The 18,547-nt window shown below is 47.2% G+C and overlaps 2 protein-coding genes across 3 annotated transcripts in view; one reads left to right on the plus strand and one right to left on the minus strand.

Annotated features, from left to right (window-relative positions):
• Positions 1-7,757, plus strand: part of vat1 (vesicle amine transport 1) — a 36,038-nt gene extending 28,281 nt beyond the window's left edge. For both annotated transcript variants that reach the window (XM_080009445.1, XM_080009446.1), the window contains exon 6: positions 4,942-7,757. In XM_080009445.1, coding sequence (XP_079865571.1) covers positions 4,942-5,217 — 276 coding nt within the window. In that variant the 3' untranslated portion in view covers positions 5,218-7,757. The remainder of the gene's footprint in view (positions 1-4,941) is intronic.
• A 3,321-nt stretch (positions 7,758-11,078) lies between these two features.
• On the minus strand, positions 11,079-17,713 carry LOC307236874 (uncharacterized protein). Its single transcript, XM_080009440.1, has 6 exons — positions 17,588-17,713; positions 15,556-15,739; positions 14,785-14,888; positions 12,039-14,666; positions 11,683-11,873; positions 11,079-11,446 (listed from the first exon to the last, which is right to left on the minus strand). The coding sequence occupies exons 1-6, from the start codon at positions 17,603-17,605 to the stop codon at positions 11,380-11,382; spliced, it is 3,192 nt and encodes a 1,063-aa protein (XP_079865566.1). The 5' UTR covers positions 17,606-17,713; the 3' UTR covers positions 11,079-11,379.
• Positions 17,714-18,547: the final 834 nt, after the last annotated feature.

Here is an 18,547-nt window from a genome sequence, read left to right on the forward strand (position 1 = left end):
CTTCCATTCTGACAGACCCTCTCTCCCTCCCTCCCTCTCCCTCCCTCCCCCTCCCTCCCCTCTCTCTTCTTTATATGAATCTCCTTCTCTGTCTTTAGGTTATTGACTCCCTCTCTCTCTCCCGCTCTCTTTCTGCTATATTCTCTCCGTCTCCCTCCCCTCCGTCCTCACAGTCTATCTTTTTCCACTTTCTTGTTGCTATGGTGACTTTCATTGGTGTGTGTGTGTGTGTGTGTGTGTGTGTGTGTGTGTGTGTGTGTGTGTGGGTGTGTGTGGGTGTGTGTGTGTGTGTGTGTGTGTGTGTGTGTGTGTGTGTGTGTGTGTGTGTGTGTGTGTGTGTGTGTGTGTGTGTGTATGCGCACGCATAAGGGAGGGGTCCTGATCCAGAAGAAAGAGATATAGGAAGAGAATGCAAGAAAACATGATGAATGGAAAATGCAAATTATGTTTTTTTTTTTTGTTGTTTTTTTTTTATGGATCCAGAGAAGGATTAAAGACATGAGCGACGTGTTTACAGACGACATGGCACGTGACTCTGCTGCATATGGCCCCTTAATGGTTATTAATGTGTTATTGGAGGAGCCGCCGTCTGCCCGTGATAATCAATAACCGGGTTCCTGGAGCGTCGCGGAACACGACCCCTCCCCCCGTCCTGTGTTCACACCTCATGCGGATCCGTTATTCTTAGGCAGAAAAGGCCTCGTGGGCTGAGCGACGCCTCCATAATTATCACCCTGCTTACTACCGCTGGTTTCTCGCGGAGGGCCGGGCGAATAATTCCCAGAAGCGCGCCCTCATCCCCTCCCTCCCTCCATCTTTCTGCTCGGCGTTCTCTCCATCCGAAGGACACCGGTTGCTTCCCCCTCCCTCTTCCCACGCGTCACTGCGCGCTTCAGTCGTCAGGGCCAGGACTCGGCGAGGCTTTGCGTTGCTAGGCGATGGTCCTCTGTTGCTGTGACACCGGTCGCTAGGTGGTCTGGCCGCCCGATTCCACGGGCAGGGGGACTGAAAGAAAGAGAGGGGGGGGGGGAGCAGGGGAGGGAAAGAGGGGAGGTGGGGACGGAGGAAGTGATGGAGACAGGATCGGACACCAGGAAGCCTTATCGTAACAGTCGGAGGAGGGCGAGACCCCCGGTGGCTCAGCAGGGGGAGAAATGTACCAGGATGAGTTCAGAATAATGAATAATCCGCTGTTAACATGCTGGAAGCCGTGTTTGGAGCTGAGCTTGGACAAACGATTGGCTGTTTGTGTCACATGGTTGAAGTGACGCATTTACGGAGGTTTACGAAGGTAATCGAATTTGCGTAATTTTAGAGCTGACTCCTTTCCTTGGATTACATTTTCGATAGGTTACGTTTCCAGGAAATACAAATCGTGTATTTCTGTGACTACTTACAATTTCACGGGTGCTATTTTTTCCAACGCGTTCCTGGTGCATGAACGCATCACTCATTCGCACAGTCGTGTGGAGTCGACTCGACGTGGTGACGAGTTTCTGTGGATTAAATGTGTTTCCGTGTTTTTTTTCAAGAATCCGGCAAAGTAACGGGGACCAAAGAGATAAAATATCAATCAAACAGATCCACAGACATGTACCAGGTAAGAAGGTACATGAATACATACACAGACGCCTACTTAGTAATGTCTAACCACTACAGAGTGTCTAAAGCGCGCCCCGGACACCACTCAAATGCACATTCTGAACCATAATGTTCACATTTATAGTACATTGGATGATGACGTCACGAAGCATCTTACTCTAAATGTCATCTTGTTTCATTAGTTTTCCAACGTTGGCGTGTCGGTGAGGCACGACCGTCTGGCTACTTTGGGTCAGATGTTGTCGTTTTTTCACTAATTTCTTCTGAGTATGTGGATCGATTTGGATGAAACTTGAGCCACAGGATGTTTGCGACGTCCCGGTGAACCATGTTCGTAGCTTCCTCCCCTGTTCTGTTCCAGATAGTTTGAGCCCGAAACATTCTGAGGAAAATAATTGGAAGAATAACAATAGGGCTGGACCCCTAATAATAATAATAATAATAATAATAATAATAATAATAATAATAAATATAGCTGTGGGCAGCAATACAGGTTGGTTGGGGTGATGTCTGTGACATAACGATATTCAAGTACAGGTTAATGACGAATGTTTAATCAAATTATCTTGTGGTAATACCTTAACCTAAATCTTTTGAAACATAATAAAGGTTAATAGTAATAAAGTAATACCTGTCACTGTGTAATTTATTATGGTTCTTGTTACAACTTACAACAATTCAAGAAGATGGTAGAAAAATATATCTCCGAAATTTCTATAAATTCTGAAGGTGATGTTTTTTTTTTTTTGTTGTTTTTTTTTATAACTCACCCTGGTGTGTGTCGGATTAGTAATAAATTAAATAAGATTATGTAAAAAGATTATGTTACATTATCAACACCTCGTATTTAACAGTGATTATCGCATTGTTCAATGTAATTGTCTTCTGGAAATACTTAAACGGAATTATTTTCAAATATAATATAGGTTAATAGTAATAGAGTAATACCTGTCAGTCATTTCCTTATATATTAATAAAGCAAAATCTTAGATTATGTTACATTTTCCGCATTCCGTACACGCCTACCTTGTGTTTAAAGGCGGCTGCCTCTGCGCTTCTGTGTATGTACATTCTGTCTTGTTTGTGTCTTTTATTCCTTTAGTTGAAGTCCAATCGAATAGTCCACTCAGCAGACTAAATATCCAGGGTATTTACAAATGCCATGTCAGGCAGTCGTTGCGCGCCGCCGTCTAGCACATGTGCGAAGTGATTGCACGTGACCAGTGACGCAACGAAATGCTTGACTGGGGCCGATTTGGCTCATATTTGGACGACGGCGTGTCGGAACTGCCCCCAAAACAAATCGTGTTCATTGTGTCTGTGGCTTGACAAACTGACACATAAAAAGAAAAGGCTCCAAAAAGCAGAGAGCGTCGAGCCAGTTGAGCCGCTGCGTCCGTCCGTGCCGCCATCTCGGTGGGGTCCCGATTTTCTATGACTAACCAGTAGGCTGCGGTGCTGTCACGTGACCCGTGCGTACCACCATCTTGTGCATGCGTGCAGTGATTTCACCGTTGCGGAGATGATACAAAACACTCTGTTTTACTAACTTATTCCACAACTATGAACAGATCTGGATCAAACTTGGACAAGGGCGTGTCGGAACTGCCCTGAATATAAAATCGTATTCATCGTGTCCGTGGGTTCCTCGGTTCCATGACATCCATACAGCCCTGAAGTCAATTTTTCACACCACTATGATGTATTAATTTTAGGAAAATATCAGGTTCCGCCGAGATGATAATAATAATAATAATAATAATAATAATAATGCAAAAAAGCAAACAAACAAAATTTATTTAATAAAAAAATATAGAAAAGAAATACTATGAATACTACATTTCTATTTTTGTTCATCAATTTAGACCAAGACATTGAAGGAACACAATCCTTGCTCGACAAATGCTTCCCAATCATTATTCCTCTCAAATCTCGTAAGTTAAAACGCTACGTTGAAGCAGCCTCAATCTTCCGCTCGTATGACATGTTTATGTGTGGGTCGTATATGTTTAGATCAGATACGCGCATTATTCCTGGTCGCTCCTGCCGGGATCCGGGGGCCCTCGCCGCGCCTCGCTCCTCTGCTGTCATCCCCATCGCTGCTTCCCGTCTCCGTGCCGCCCAACGCCGCTCAGCCGCTGTTCGCGCTTGGACGACTCGACAGAATTGTGTGTCTTTGTTTTCCACTGCGATGGACACGCCGCACGGCCCAGTGGTTTTTCCAAAAGTCATTTATCCGGCGTCTGTCGCTCCGTTGGGAGTAAACAGTGTCAGAACAAGCAGCTCGGACGGTAACAGGAGTCCGTAATGGTAACGTGACAAGAGGCCGCGTTTGCTTCGTGTTCCTTTGTCGGTGATGAGCCACACAGCTGGAGACAACTGTGTGTGTGTGTGTGTGTGTGTGTGTGTGTGTGTGTGTGTGTGTGTGTGTGTGTGTGTGTGTGTGTGTGTGTGTGTGTGTGTGTGTGTGTGTGTGTGTGTGTGTGTGTGTGTGTGTGTGTGTGTGTGTGTGCGCGCGCGCGCGCAGGCCCCCTCCGCTTCCACGTCGTCCTATAGAATGCAAGATGTTAATACCCGTAATTGAGACAGAAAAAATTAATACAGAGTTTTTAATAGAAAAATCTGGCCAATGAAACCTCTGTGGAGGCTTTGAGCTTCACACTGGTCTTGAATATTTCAATGCCTTTCATCCGATGAGAAGCTTAATGGAGCAAGCGTGGAGTAAAGTGAATAATAATAATGATAATAATAATCATTTTAATCTTCTGTGTGTCCTTTAGAACAATATGTAACACTGTGTTGCTTACAAATTTAAATTGGCTCCTTCTAACGACTCCTACGAATGACTCCTTCTAATGACTTTTTCTAGTGACTCCTTCCAATGACTCCTTTTAGCGATTCCTTCTAGCGACTCCTTCTAATTACTCCCTCTAGCAAATACTTCTAATGACTCCTTCTAGCGACTCCTTCTAGTCTAGGCCAACACAGACGTTAGCATTGTGTTGCAGACAAGCCCATCATCCAGTTCCATCCAATCAGCCAATCAGCTGTTTCTTTGCTGAAAGCAAGGAGGCAAAAATAAACAAAGGCTATGGAAAACAACATTTCCATACTTATTGTGCAATGTTAAAAGCAATAATTGTGGTGAATGCTAGTCTCATTTATGAGTTTATTTCTTAGACTAGACATTGATTGTCTACGGGGAAAAAGTAGCTTGCGGTCGCGTGACGCATGTAAAAGCAAATCTAATTGGTTTCAATTAGACGAGCCGTGTCACTTCCTGGTCTCCAGCTCTACAAACTGCAACGCCCTTATTCTATTTTTCCGCCCGTGCTGCAGGTGGGTGACGCCATGAGGAAGATGCAGGAGAGGAACAACGTGGGGAAGGTGGTCCTCACCACGGAGCCAATGCCCGAGGAGGAGAAGAAGGAGGAGCCCAAGAAAGAGGAGAAGAAAGAGGAGAAGAAGAAAGAAGACAAGAAGAAGGATGATAAGAAGAAGGATGACAAGAAGGAGGAGAAGAAGAAGGAGGAGGAGAAGAAGAAGGAGGAGCCTAAGAAGGAGGAGAAGAAAGAGGAAGAGAAGAAAGAGGAAGAGAAAAAGGAGGAGAAGTGAGGGAGGGGTGGATGAGATGGAGCAGACCGGCGGGGAGATGGAGTCCTGGGAGCAGAGGGTCTGAGGGATAAGGTGGGGTTGGGAGGGGCTGGAGGGATGGATGGATGGAGGGATGGATGAATGAATGGTTGGATGAATTGATAGACAGATAGACAGATAGATAGATGGACAGATAGAAAGATAGATGGGTGGATGGATGGGGTGGAGGGACGGGGAGCAGGGGGGTGGGGTGGGGAAGGGGAGGAGTTACAGTATTATCACTAGGCAGGTCATCTTTCACCTCCACCTCCATCCGCCCAGCCACTCTCTGTTCCTGGTGGCAGCGATCACTCAGGCCTGGCTCCACCCAACCCCCCACCCTCACCCCCACCCCCACCCCCACTCCTGCCATTTCTCCAAACATTTCAGGCTGGTTTAGTCACCAGCGCCGCAAATTTCAGCTCTCCATTCGACCTGAATGAGATATTAAAAATAAAATATAAAAAAACCCCACTGTTCTTACGTTAGACACGCCTGCTTGTTGAGAAGCCTGGAGACCCGCAGGGGGTTGTGGGTAATGTCCAGTCCTGGGGCAGATTGCTGTAACCTTGGCAACCTGCTTCCCCATCCCCATCCTCTGCACTGCCACGCTCTGCTCTCTCTCTCTGACTCCCACTGGGACCCCCACCTGCTCCCCGCCTCCCCCATCTGCTACAGCCTGGACCCACTGACAGACGGAAAGACATATACATAGATAGACGGACCGACCAGTTGACGGACAGACGGACACACAGACGGACAGACAGGCAGGCAGGCAGGCAGACAGGTAAAAAGAACCGCGCCCACACATCCACAGTTATGCCACTGAGGATGAGTCACAGTCGTCTCCGATTGGCCGACCGTCCGTCCCTCACATCCAGGATCCTGCCGGTAGCTGCGTCTCTATTCAAACGTCTCACTTTGAATAGAGAACGGGTGCGAGGTACAACACGCTCCTAGTCCCCGGCCCCGAAACACCCAAAAAAGCATTAGTTCAGTGTGTCTCCAGAGTCTCAGTAGAACAGAAGATTCACCCATCGCGTTTGGGGGGCCACATAATTCGGTTTGGTCTGAATATGGAATCCCCATAATGAAGCTCTTTATTCGGGACTGAATAGTTTGGTCGCCCCTGGTTACAGATTTTTCTAGCTGACTAACTGTTGGCAAGAAGGATGCCGTGCCAATTACACACACACACACACACATAGACACACACTCTGAATGTGATGAATGAGGCCCTGTCATGTTGGGACACTAAGGCCTCTAAATGAGCAAGTTAAGAAGGTGAATACCACTCATACTGACCAAACTTAGAAAGAGGAGATTTTCCAAACCCAAATGGGGGTCCGGGGTCCGGGGTCTGCCCCCCCCCCCCACCACCACCATTTGAGACCTTTTATTTATTATTATTTTTTAATCAGGAAATGCATTATTATGTTTGACACAAAAAAAATCTATCTTTTAAACATCTGCCACAGTTAAGTCTCATCCAAACGTACGCTGTGTGTCTTGAAAAGGAGGCGTGGCCGCTTCTCGGAGATCAGAGCAACGGCCCCTGGCCAGAAAAAAAAACCTGCATCCAAAAATTTGGCCGCGACTCTCCTGGACGCAGGAGAGTCGCATCCCTCTGGACTCCGAACTCTTCGTCCCTCGCCCTCCTGCGGGCGTCGACCCCTCGCTCCCCTTCCCCCCCATCACCCGACGGAGGAGAGTCCGATTCAGCCTCCATCCCCGTCTCCACTCGACCCACTCTGCCCTCTCCTGCGTTGGCTTTTGCTCTCTCTCACTCGCTCGTTCTCTCTCTCTCTCTCTCTTTCTCTCTCTCCCTCCCCATCTTCTTCTGTGTGGTCGGCATAGCAACAGGCGTCAGGCTCGTCAGAGATGGCACTGTGGTCTGCCTCCCTCCATCTCTCGCTCCATCTCTCTCTCTCTCTCTCTCTCTCTGTTTCTCGCACCGTGCACTAGTATTCGGCAGAAGGTGCATTAACCAGTTTTACCGAATTTCAGTTTCGAAAATTTAATATTTTAGTGTCTCTCCAACAAAATGTGCTTTTTATTTCATGTTATAATGAAATTCGAGTCTGAGTCCAGTATTGACTCCAAACAGTTTTAACAGATGTTAAACCAGAGTCCACTGCTCCCCCCGACGGCCAAAACCCCACACTAGCGATAGTTTGGCTCTCCCTCCATTTATTAACCTGCCTGTCTGTCTGTCTGTCTGTCTGCCAGGAGGGTGACTAGTGACTTTGTAAAAAAAAAAAAAAAAAAAAAATAATAATAATTAAAAAAACATACACACAAACAAACAACTACAAAAAAAATGTAACAAAAAAAAAAAAAGGTGTTGTGTAAGCATGAGTGGCCTCCCTCATGTGTTGTGTGTGGTGTGTCATTGTGTGTGAAGACGTGTGTGTCCTCAGGTCGTGTGTCAGGTAAAAAAAAACAAAAAAACAAAACAAAAAAAAACGAAAGCACCAACCTATCCTGGTTTATCTGTCCCTCACACTCCCTCCCTCCCTCCCTCTCTCTCTCTCCGAGGCTGATAAGAGGCCTGTGTTATGAGGACAGTTGGTATTGGTATTTTTGCACTCTGCTCGTTGATCTTAATGCACTTACAAGCGTGGCGCTTTCACTCCAGCCCCCGCCGGCTCCCATCCACCTCCAGGTTTTCAGACAAACCCTCCAAAAAAAAAAGAAAAGCAGAAAAGCAGAACCCAAAAAGCTCCACACTGATGCAACCGCACACACACAAACGCACACACACACACACACACACACACACACACACACACACACACACACAAACACACAGTCCTTTCCCACCTGCCCATTCCGACGTGTTTTCCCCCGGGGTCGCATCTTAAAAAAAAGAAGAAGAAATAAAATCTGAGCACTAAACGCCCGTCTGTGGGAGGTGAAAGGTGGAGTGGAGGCCCAGGGAGCCGGGCTGGAGTGGGAGGGCCGTGCCGGTGTGGGGAGTGACCGTGTCCTAATCTGCTGGGCTCCCGTCGTGAACCTGTGGAACTGGTGCTTCTGTTCCGAGTGCCATGTGAGAAACAAGACGCTTCAGTAACAGGATGTTTTAATTCATATGTTATGTTGTTTTACCATTTTTCTTCTGTTTTGTTTCGTTGTTTTTTTTTCTGTTTGTTTTTTTTCCTCGTTTTTTTGTTTTTGTTTTTCTAAGGGTTTAAAGTTCAAAGTTTGCACTCCGCGTAAGGTGGGGGACCTGCTTAAAATAAAAAGAAAAAGAAAATACATTCCTTTTTAGATATGATAACTCTTTCTGTTGGTCTGAACAATTGTGCCAAAATGTTTGTACTGCTCTGTCTTTGCCTATAAACAGTGCATAAAATGAAATGAAAAAATAATCCGTTTCTGGACACGTTTCATCGACCTTGTTGGGAAAAACAAAAAACAAAACAAAAGAAAACAAACAAACAAAAAAAAAATCCAACAAAAAAAAACAAAACACAAAAAAAACAAACGATTCAAAGTTGTCATAACGTGTAAGATTTGTTTCCCAAATGATGATTATGATGGGTGCTGATGACAAAACAAACTCAAAGAAATTGCTGCAGTTTACAAAAAAAAAAACGTAACGGGATTTAGCGCTGAATCAGATGTGGTCTTGCTGGAGTGCAGCACTGTGCCTCCCTTACACAGCTTACCTCACTCTGAGGCACCCCCCACCCCACCCCCAAAAAAAAAAAAAAAAAAAAAAAAAAAAAAAAAAAATCCATCCACACCTTTCACTGTGCGTCGCCATCAGGTCAGAACCCAAGTCATAGGATAAACAACATGACCGACCGTCGCAGCCGCCGACTGATTCACACTGAACCGTTTACAGACAAAACATCAGTATCACCGTGTGGAGCGGGCGTCTAAAAAAAACAAAAAAAACCCCGAAACGCAGCGGAGACATGTGGAGTGGAGGCGCTGAATTCCAACACACTCCGCAGACTGCCGTTTCTTTTCTTTTCTTTTCTTTCTCCCCCCCCCCACCCCCCTACATATTTTAAAACTCTCCGCCTTCCTGTCAGCCTTTTTCCGAACGCTCCAAGGTTTTGGCGCGCGGAGCAAAGCGAGGGAGCAGATGTTTTTCCCCCAGCTGTGGCGCTGGGAGTGTGGGGTGTCGCCGCCGCCGCCGCCGAAACAGGCCGGACCCAGCAAACCACATTTCCGCCAAACTCGGCCGATCCGACTTTGGCTCGGTGAGGGTTTCACGGGCTGAGTCGGCTTTATCCCCCGCCGCCCCGAACCTTCGGGACTCGGATGCGCTCGAGACCCGGGTTCCTCTATACACAATGTTAAACCGCCGTGTGTGTGTGTGTATGTGTGCATGTGTGGCATCTCGAAAAGCTGGCCCCCTCCAGACGTTGTTATGCAAGACTCGAAGATCCACATTGTTTTGAAAGTCGAAATGCGGAAGTTATGGCCTCGCTGAGTTTCGCGGCCCGGTCGTAATTCGGGGTCCGAGTAATGTGCCGGCTCCGCGGTTCCGAAAGCAGTTTTCGAGGCCCCGGGTTATGAAGCGAGCAAAGCTTTCGAAACCGCCGCCGCCGCCGCCCCCCCCTTTTTTTTTTCCTCTCTCTACACTCGACGATTAAATCGACGCGAAGGTTTACTTTTAGGCGAGAGACTCTAATCCTGACCCATCGATCGCTCCGCCGGCGGACAGACCTGCCTCGCTCACGCCGTAGATGTTTGATGTGGGCTTTAGTATTCAAGTCGGAGTGAAGGGGGATCAGTCTGAGGACCGTTGCAACATCACCCAAGCCACTCTGGGAGCGTACACACATGCGCAACCACGCACGCACGCACGCACGTGTCCGGCTGTGTTCCTCGGCCGCCGCTCCAAGCTTGTGCAAACGCCGGCGCCACCGCAGCGTTGCAGAGACGCCCGGCTTGCTCGCGGCCCCCCCGGTCGGGGGGGGGGGCCGTCGTGCACAGCGCTAGAATCCATGTGTAGATGTGCCCTTGAAGCACGGCATGCGTGTCAGTAGTAGTTCACTATCTGTTCCATGTTAGCTCTTAGTCGTCACATAGGGGTGTCGTGCATCGTGAGAGTGCCGTTTCAGTCTTATCGATTCCTCCAGCCGCAGACCCCCCCCCACCCCCCACCCCCATTTCCACGCCTCCAACTTGGGCTCCGCCGGGGGGCGGGGTCCGTCCGTCAGTCCGTCCGTCCAGGCGCGCCCGGGCATCCCTCCGACCTCCGGGAATGCTTCAGATAAAAGGACAGTTTCACCTCCGTGGCTCAGAGAAGCCCCGCTGTTACGGTTCATCGCCGAAACGACGCCTGCCCCTCCGCTCTCTCAGCTTCCTTACAGTTCGTTTTTTCCGTCCGGTTGCAAAAAAAAAAAAAAAGACAAAAACAGAAAAAAAACAATCTTCTCGTCCACACTTTGTTTTTTAAACCCTTCGAATTGATGCTGCTTCTGTGCTTGACTCTGGGTTAACTGCGTGGTACCATGTTGTCGACATGGGCTCTAGAGCTTGTAATGCTTCAGTGTGTAATGTTACCATATGCCTTACATGTTTTCCAGGACTAATAAAAAAGCATAACAAAAAGATGGGATTTTACTTTTTTCAACTGTGTCCGAACCCCGTGAAACAACAGTGGAGCGCAGGGAAAAAAGACTGGACAGGGCAGCAGAGAGAGAGGAACGGGGCCTTAATTGTCCTCTGTCCGACAGCCCGCCGTAGATAAACAAGCTGAAGAATATAAAAAAATGGAAATGCAAAGGACAAAGGACGTGGTTTTAAAGTGACTGTCCAAACTTTGTGTCTGGGCAATAACAACAGCAGTGAGGTTTTAATTGAGTTCATTTTAGCTTCATAATTAAAAATGAAAGACACTCTGTGTCACAACGTGAGTCCACTTAAGCAAAACCATCATAAAATGAAAACGTAAAATGATAAAGAAGAAGACGGCACCAACCATTTTAACCAATTTAACAAGACGTTATCTGAAATATTTTTACACAGAGAATATCAGTAGTCAACCAAGTAGGACATAGTGAACAGGATCATTTACAGTGGAAATGACAAATTCTAAATTAGAAAAGGAACAGCAATCGAAACAAAGTTTCGTCGGTTTGGTCGGTTCTTTTTTTCCTTGGACTTTGGACTCGCTTCGTGCTAAATCCCGTGAGAAGTCAGGATCTTAGACAAGCAAGTCAAATATCCGTTGTCTGGATACTCATTCCTAAGAGGGGAAAAGAAAATAACAAATTAACTTTAAGAAAACGGACCCGCCGGCCAAGTGCATTCACGACGACGCGGCGCGGAAAATGAACCGTGAACCAATCAACGACTTGATACCGCGACCAACGGCCGACATATGAACCGGAGACGCTGTTCGTTTCGGGTCCTAAACGCACCGTTCTGCCGCCGTTTGACCTTTGAACGTCCCCGCCCTGCCGGCGCCCCGGCGCCTCTTACCCTGATTTGTGCGGGATGCGGTGCCAGGTGACCCTGGCCTCCTCTTCCACTTTGCCATTCACGGTGAAGGTGAGCCCTCGCTTGAAGGCTTTCTCCAGCCTGGGCAGCAGCTTCTTCGTCCTCTCGCACAGAGGGAAGAAGCCGTTGAACACTCCTCCTTTGAACGGGCGACCGGGAGACGGGTGACCCACCTGTCGAGACGGAGAGGATAAGCTAAAATGCCATGGTGAAACGTGCCTTCCCCCGAGCTTCCTATGTTCACATCAGCTTGTTTGAACCGCATCGCACATGCATCGGTGTTATCAATCGCTTGTCTCGGGCATTTTATTCATTAATGGAAGAAATTGGCCTCTCACCCCTTGGACGCCATCAGGAATACAGTAGGTGATCTTCACAACTCCCAGTGAGTCCTCGCTATTTCCTAACCGGTCAAAGGGAAATTCGCGGAAACTCATGTTCCCATGGACAATGGCGCGTTCCGCCTGGGGACAGGTCCTGCAGCGGACCGACGCCCCCTTCCCCCTGCAGATGCAGACGCCCTCCGAGGCCCCTTGGCCCGCTGGTCCTCCATGCTGCCTGCTGTTCTTCTGACTCAGCTCTGCATGTGTGTTGCTCTGTCTTTGTGGCGTCACCCTGTCTTCACTGGTATTTATTTCCTTTGGCCCGACGCCATTCAAAGGCTTCAGACCTGTGTAATTTCCTCGAGAAGATTGGCTGGCCGATGAGTCGGCCCTCTCTCCTTCCAAACGCACGGCATCTCCGTGTTTTATCTTTTCCACGACCGGGTCTCCTTCATGCGAGGGTTGGCCAACAGATGCGTTTATTACCTCTGGACTTTTCTCTCGCTGCACGGAGTTACTATCTTGGCTTCTATCGGCGCCACTATCACACCGTCTTCCCGGCTTCAGCTGTGCAGTAATGACATCGTACAGGCTCAAATATGGGTCCGTGTTTACCTGTGTGGGGATGACCTCATTCAGAGCTGCAGACGAGGTTCTGGAGCGATGCTCCTGCCCAGGTGTCAGAGCTGGTCCCCCGGAAAACACTTCTCTCAGCGCGCTGCTCACATGATGGCACAAATGTCTGGGACCAAGGATCAATACCCACTCTTTCAATATGTGGATAACAATTTTCTTTAAACGGCTCCGCACGTCGGCGCAACACGCCCTCAGAGTTTCATCCGCCGGGTCGGTCACACCCAGCTCCAGCAGACTCAGCTTCTGCGCGGAGAAGTCGGCGGTAACCATGGCAACCAGCTCCTGCAAACCTTGCTGGCAAGCGCTCACTCTCAGCGAGTCCGCCGCCGTCAAGACGATAGTCAGGTGACGGTGAGACTCTGCGTTGCTCTCCGTCATCTCTATGCCAGTCGTCAGGTCCTCCAGTCGTGGCCCAAACACCTCTTTAATGTACGACCAGATCGCATGAGGAACCGTCATCTCTCCAACGGAAGGTTCCCTTCTGTCCGTTCTGGTCTGGCTACTGAAGCTACCTGATCTGCGCAGGTCCGTGTATTTGGCCTTTTCTGTATCCTCTTGGCCTTCTCTTTGTCTGACGGCCTGGGCCTCGCGACGGGTCATCCCTGAGAAGCTTTGGGCTCGTTTTACTCCAGTCCCAGTGACTCTCTGTGTGCCGCCCCCTGATGGGCTGTCCTGAGCTGTTCTCAAAAGAGCTGCGGTATACTTCTCCTTTGAAGTCGCTGATGTCGAACGACGCAAGGGTTTATCCTGTGTCCTGTCTCCGCCCGCAAACGAGGTGTCTTCTGTGGTATCCTGCAAAGATGGCCCTGCAGCATCTGAAATAATGTCATGGCCTAAAATGGGACCGCGGCCTGTCGGTGTGATATAAGTCGAGCCCCTGGGTGTGGTGAAGTCACCAGGCCGCGTTCCTAATCCACCCAAGTTCTTAAACTTCGCTGCCAGTTTATACTTTGGTTCCGAGGATGTACCTGCCGTAGCACTCAGAGATCCTGGTATTGATGAGCGGGCAGGAGTGAGTCTCTCAAGTGGCTTTTGTGAGTTCAATTCAAATGAAGGAGATCTCAGAAGACTGGCAACACTGTCCGGCATGCTGCCTGGCTCACGGCTGTCCAGGAGAAACCGCTTGGCCTCAGATATGTCACTGATGGTCCCGATGATCACGACGTTCTGATCATCTTCGTTCAGGAGAAGCTTTGGCAGTTTTATTCTTAAATTTTCCATAGCGCTTCGCAGGCTTCCTTGGGGACACAGGTCCGTTTTCAACAGCTGTTCTTGACAAATCTTGCGCTCATTCTCCTGATAGAGTTGACTTATTTTGCTCCTTGCCGAACTGAGGCGCTTCACCTTGTCCAGTTGCTGATCGTCCCGCCCAACTGCCGTTCCACACTGGAGGAACAGGGTGGTCACACCTTTAGAGGTTGCGTCTATAACGTCCACACCATGATGGCTGAGTATTTGCTGGTACTCCCCTCTGAAGTGTTTCTGCAGATACTGAAACATGTTTGTGTCCACAATTAGTGAGAAGTCTTCCTCCACCATTGCGGGACCCCCGGGCAACTGTACAGCCATGGCCACAGCCTCTGTTTGGCTCCTGTCGTCGCGATGACGACCCACCGACGCGAAGTCCCTATTAGGGGTTAAGTAATGATCCCCGGCGGGTCTGGCAATGGGAATTTGATCCGTATATTCACTCTGATCGTGAGGTTTCCTGAGCTGACCTTCTAATTCTGGAGTACGAGCCCTTTGCACTGGGTTGGTATCCCTGCAGCCAGGCGCGGCGGAGTTAACTGTGTTTTTGTTTTCTGCAGATTTTGGACTTCTAGGGAGCCCAAGCAATTGTGCCAAAGCAGCCTGTATCCGAGAGTAGGGGCCCACGAGTATGCACAACTTCTCCATATTGTTAAAGCTTATCTTTATGTCAGGGAAGCTGTTATGGAGGGTTTTCACTGTTGTTCGTCCCATAGGGAGTTGGTCATAGTTAATATCTACGGACATGCTCAAGACGACCTGTGGTGCAGGAAGCAGTGGGAAACATAACATTTAATGACTGGTGTCCAACATTTCTGATTGGTTCATTTTCTTCTTTTTTTTTTTTTTTTTTAACAAATCCGATAGTATGCAATACCTTATCAGGCTCCAGGCTTTCAGGATGCTCAGTCAAAGTAAGCTCATACTGTTCCTCATCCACTTCCAAAATATGGTGGCCATGTTGAATAACTCTCTGTGCCACTGTGTGAGGGGTAAGCAGAGGTATCTCATCTCAGTATGCGACAATACTTTGACCAGTTGGCACCACTGAATTGGAAGCTAACATTTTGGTTTACTGCAAGACAATGCAACTTTACTGTCAAGGTTTTGCAAATAACTGTGTACTACCATACAATTACTGCCTGTACTACCATAACTCTCCAATGAAATGACAGGTGTATTGCATTGTATTGCCTAGTTATGGGTGAATAGATGACACAACACAGACACACCAGTAAAAACGATGAAAAAATGTTGTTAAAACAGCAATTAAAGCTTACTCTACTTTCAAGTTTCTTTGTATTTAATTCCACTACTACGTGTGGGAGCAACTTTTAGAGCAAACCCGTCCTATGCACTGGTGTAAACCCATGATTGGTAGTTCTGCATTTAATTAAAGATGTTAAATATCCAGGCAGATTATCTGAGACATGCAATTCTCTTCTAGATGTTGATGAAATATAGCTTACATAATATAAAACAATATAACTTATTTTGTGTATAATACCTGTATTATACAAAACGATCATTTGAATAAACAATATGAAAAAAGACTGGGGAGGAAAAGCATCCGTCCACGCAGGTGGAGGGACGCACCGTTACACACAACAGGCACAGACATGCACACTCGCACTGTGGCCCTACCGACCTCCACGGTCCTCAAAGGTGATGAGGGCAGAAACAAGCGTTTCCTTGACGACGGAGATGGATTTGATCTCTCCTCCCCCATGCCTCTGCCTCAGGAAATGGATGAGAAGCTTGTCGGTCAGCCTGTCTTCAGTGAAGTCTGTTGGCAGGCCGCTGACTCTCACTGTCTGCTCCCTGGCTGCCATCTGGTGGGGAGAGCCGACTGCGATCACTGTCAATGTGCAATGGAGGGAACTTTGGGACCCCATGACATGTACCAAGATGTCTGCAGGCATCACAAATATAATGCCCTTTAAGAACAATTTTAGACAAATTTTAACAAACTTACGGACTGTTTTTTTTTTCTCCATTATAAATCATCTCTCTTAATAAATCATGAATTACAGCTGCGTCTAGTTAAGTACTATATATATGGTACAGGGCAGAGGTAGGTAGTATAGAAACAGGATAGGTTATGAAGTGGATCATCCACTATTTCACGACATACACTATTTCAATATAAGCACTATATTTACTCTTTCACTATATGCACAATTTCACTGTATGCACTATATTCACTATTTCACCATATTCACTATCTGCACTATTTCACTATATGCACCATATTCGCTATTTCACTATATTTAATTTATGCACTTTATTTACTATATGGACTATTCACTATTTAACTGTATGCACTATTTCACTATATTCACTCTGTGCGCTTTATTCACTACATCACTATATGCACTATTTCACTATATTCTCTATACCGCTTCATGCACTTTTTCACTATACGCACTATTTCAATATATGCACTATTTTACGTTATGCAATATATTTACTATACCGCTATATGCACTTTTTCACTATATGCACTATTTTACTGTATGTACTATATTCACTATTCCACTATATTCATTATTTTACTATATCCACTACATGCACTATATTCACTTCTTCTTCTTCTTCTTCTTCTTCTTCTTTAGGCTGCTCCCGTTAGGGGTCCCCACAGCGGAGCATCTGCCTCCAATACCTTCTGTTCTGCGCATCTTCCTTCCTTACATCAACCGCCTGCATGTCCTCCCAATCTGATTTCACTATATTCACTATAAGCACTATATTCACTACTTAACTGTATGCACTATTATACTATATCCACAATTTCACTATATGCACTATTTCACTATATTCACTATGTGCACTTTATTCACTGTTTCACTTTATGCACTATTTCACTATATGCACTATTTTATGGTTATACATATATGCAGTGAAATGTCATGACACTCGGCACAATAAGCTCTGTAAGCTCTAAAAATACAAAAAATACTAAAATGTGCGTAATCTAGATGCACTTTATTCACTATTTCACCATATGCACTATATTCACTATATGCACTATTCTATTTCACTATATGCATTTTTTCACTCTGCACTATAGTCACTATATGCACTATATTCACGTTTTCACTATACAGTATGTACTATTTCACTATATTCACTATTTCACAATTATGCACTATGCATTGGTTCTCAAACTTTTTTTTAATCGTGTACCCCCCCTCAGATCTTTTTTTCAGCTGACTACCCCCATCACCGGCACTGGAAAGGGAAAAAGAAAATGAACATAGATGTTGTACTGTATGTGCGTCGTATGTGTTTCCTTAAAACCACCATTTTTTTAAACACTTTTTTAAAATGTTTATTTTCGGAGTAGCCCCCGCGGTACCCTAAAGTGCCCACTAGGGTTACGAGGACCCCCCCGTTTGAGAAACGCGGCACTATAACGCTATAAGTCACGTACGATCACCTTCTAACCTCCGGTGAACGCGGTTGGCCGTCGCGCATGAGGCCTGACGCCGCGTCGCGTCCGCTTTTAGCCGCGGACACTCGGTTCACTGTCGCATTTCCACCGCCGGAAGCACCGTGGCAGCGGCGGCGGAGCGAGGCGGACAGAAACCACCAGAAGGAGCCTCGCACCCGCCGCGTCCCCGCCCCGACCGCCGCGGATCCGCCGCCCGCCGCCCGCCGCCCGCCGCTCGGCTCCTTACCTCGGACCCCCCGCGCATGCTGCCTCCTCCGGGAGAGCCGTCGCCGAACGTGAAGCGACGACACCGAAAAAAAAAAGAAAGCGAGAAAGAGAGAGAAAACTAAAAGACAATGGAAGGAACAAAAAGTGAAACTAGAAATGGCTGTGATTTATCGTATTCGTCGCCAGGCGGCGCTGTGTGCGTGCGTGTGTCTCCTTAAAACGTGTTGAAGTTCAGTGTAACAAGGAGCAGGCCTGACGGCGCGTTATACGTCATACGTTTTCAAGATTCAAGATTTGTATTTGTCACATACATATACATACTTTCATACATATATGCAGTGAAATGTAATAGAAGTTTGGGATCGCGAGGTCTTCATTTCAACATAAAATATTGTATTTGTATTATTATTATTATTATTATTATATAGTATAATAACAATTAAAATAACAAGTTATTAACTATGAAATAATTAACTATGAATAAAGTTATTATTTATTTATACTTTTTTTTTTTCGCGTTAAGAGGTTGGCGTGCGGAACGTGGGTAACCACAGTGTAAAGCGTTTATTCATGTGTATTTATCCCTTAATCGAATGAGACCAAATCCAATCGAATAGGTCCGACTGGCAGGACGCGTGTCGGGGAAGGCGCCGGACGACTGCCGTATTCGCGCTGCGTTCGAGGGGAGGTCGGAAGTCGGCCGTTCCCCCCGCGGTGGTCTTCCGCTCGCGGAAAACGCGGGACGCCGGCAGAAAACGTGTGTTTGGTTCGGCAACACTGTCAAAGCCACAAAACGTGCGTTGACGCACCATTACATTAAAGCGACCGCCTGGTTTAAATCGAGGTTGGGCGTATACAAAATTAAAAATGAGAAGTCATTCTAATTGAACCGTGTTCGTTGTTAACGCCGCATGCCGCCATGCTCCCCGGGCGCCAGGTCTGTTACCTGCTGCAAACCCTAAGCATGGCGGCCTCGCGA

Source organism: Zeus faber (assembly GCF_960531495.2).
Source record: "Zeus faber genome assembly, chromosome: 11".
Classification (NCBI taxonomy): domain Eukaryota; kingdom Metazoa; phylum Chordata; class Actinopteri; order Zeiformes; family Zeidae; genus Zeus; species Zeus faber.

Coding starts and splice junctions, on each gene's coding strand:
- LOC307236874 (XM_080009440.1), bottom strand. Junction 14,667..14,784: donor AAAGCCTGGAGCCTGATAAG/GTATTGCATACT, acceptor CCTGCACCACAG/GTCGTCTTGAGCATGTCCGT. Junction 11,447..11,682: donor CGCATCCCGCACAAATCAGG/GTAAGAGGCGCC, acceptor TTCCCCTCTTAG/GAATGAGTATCCAGACAACG.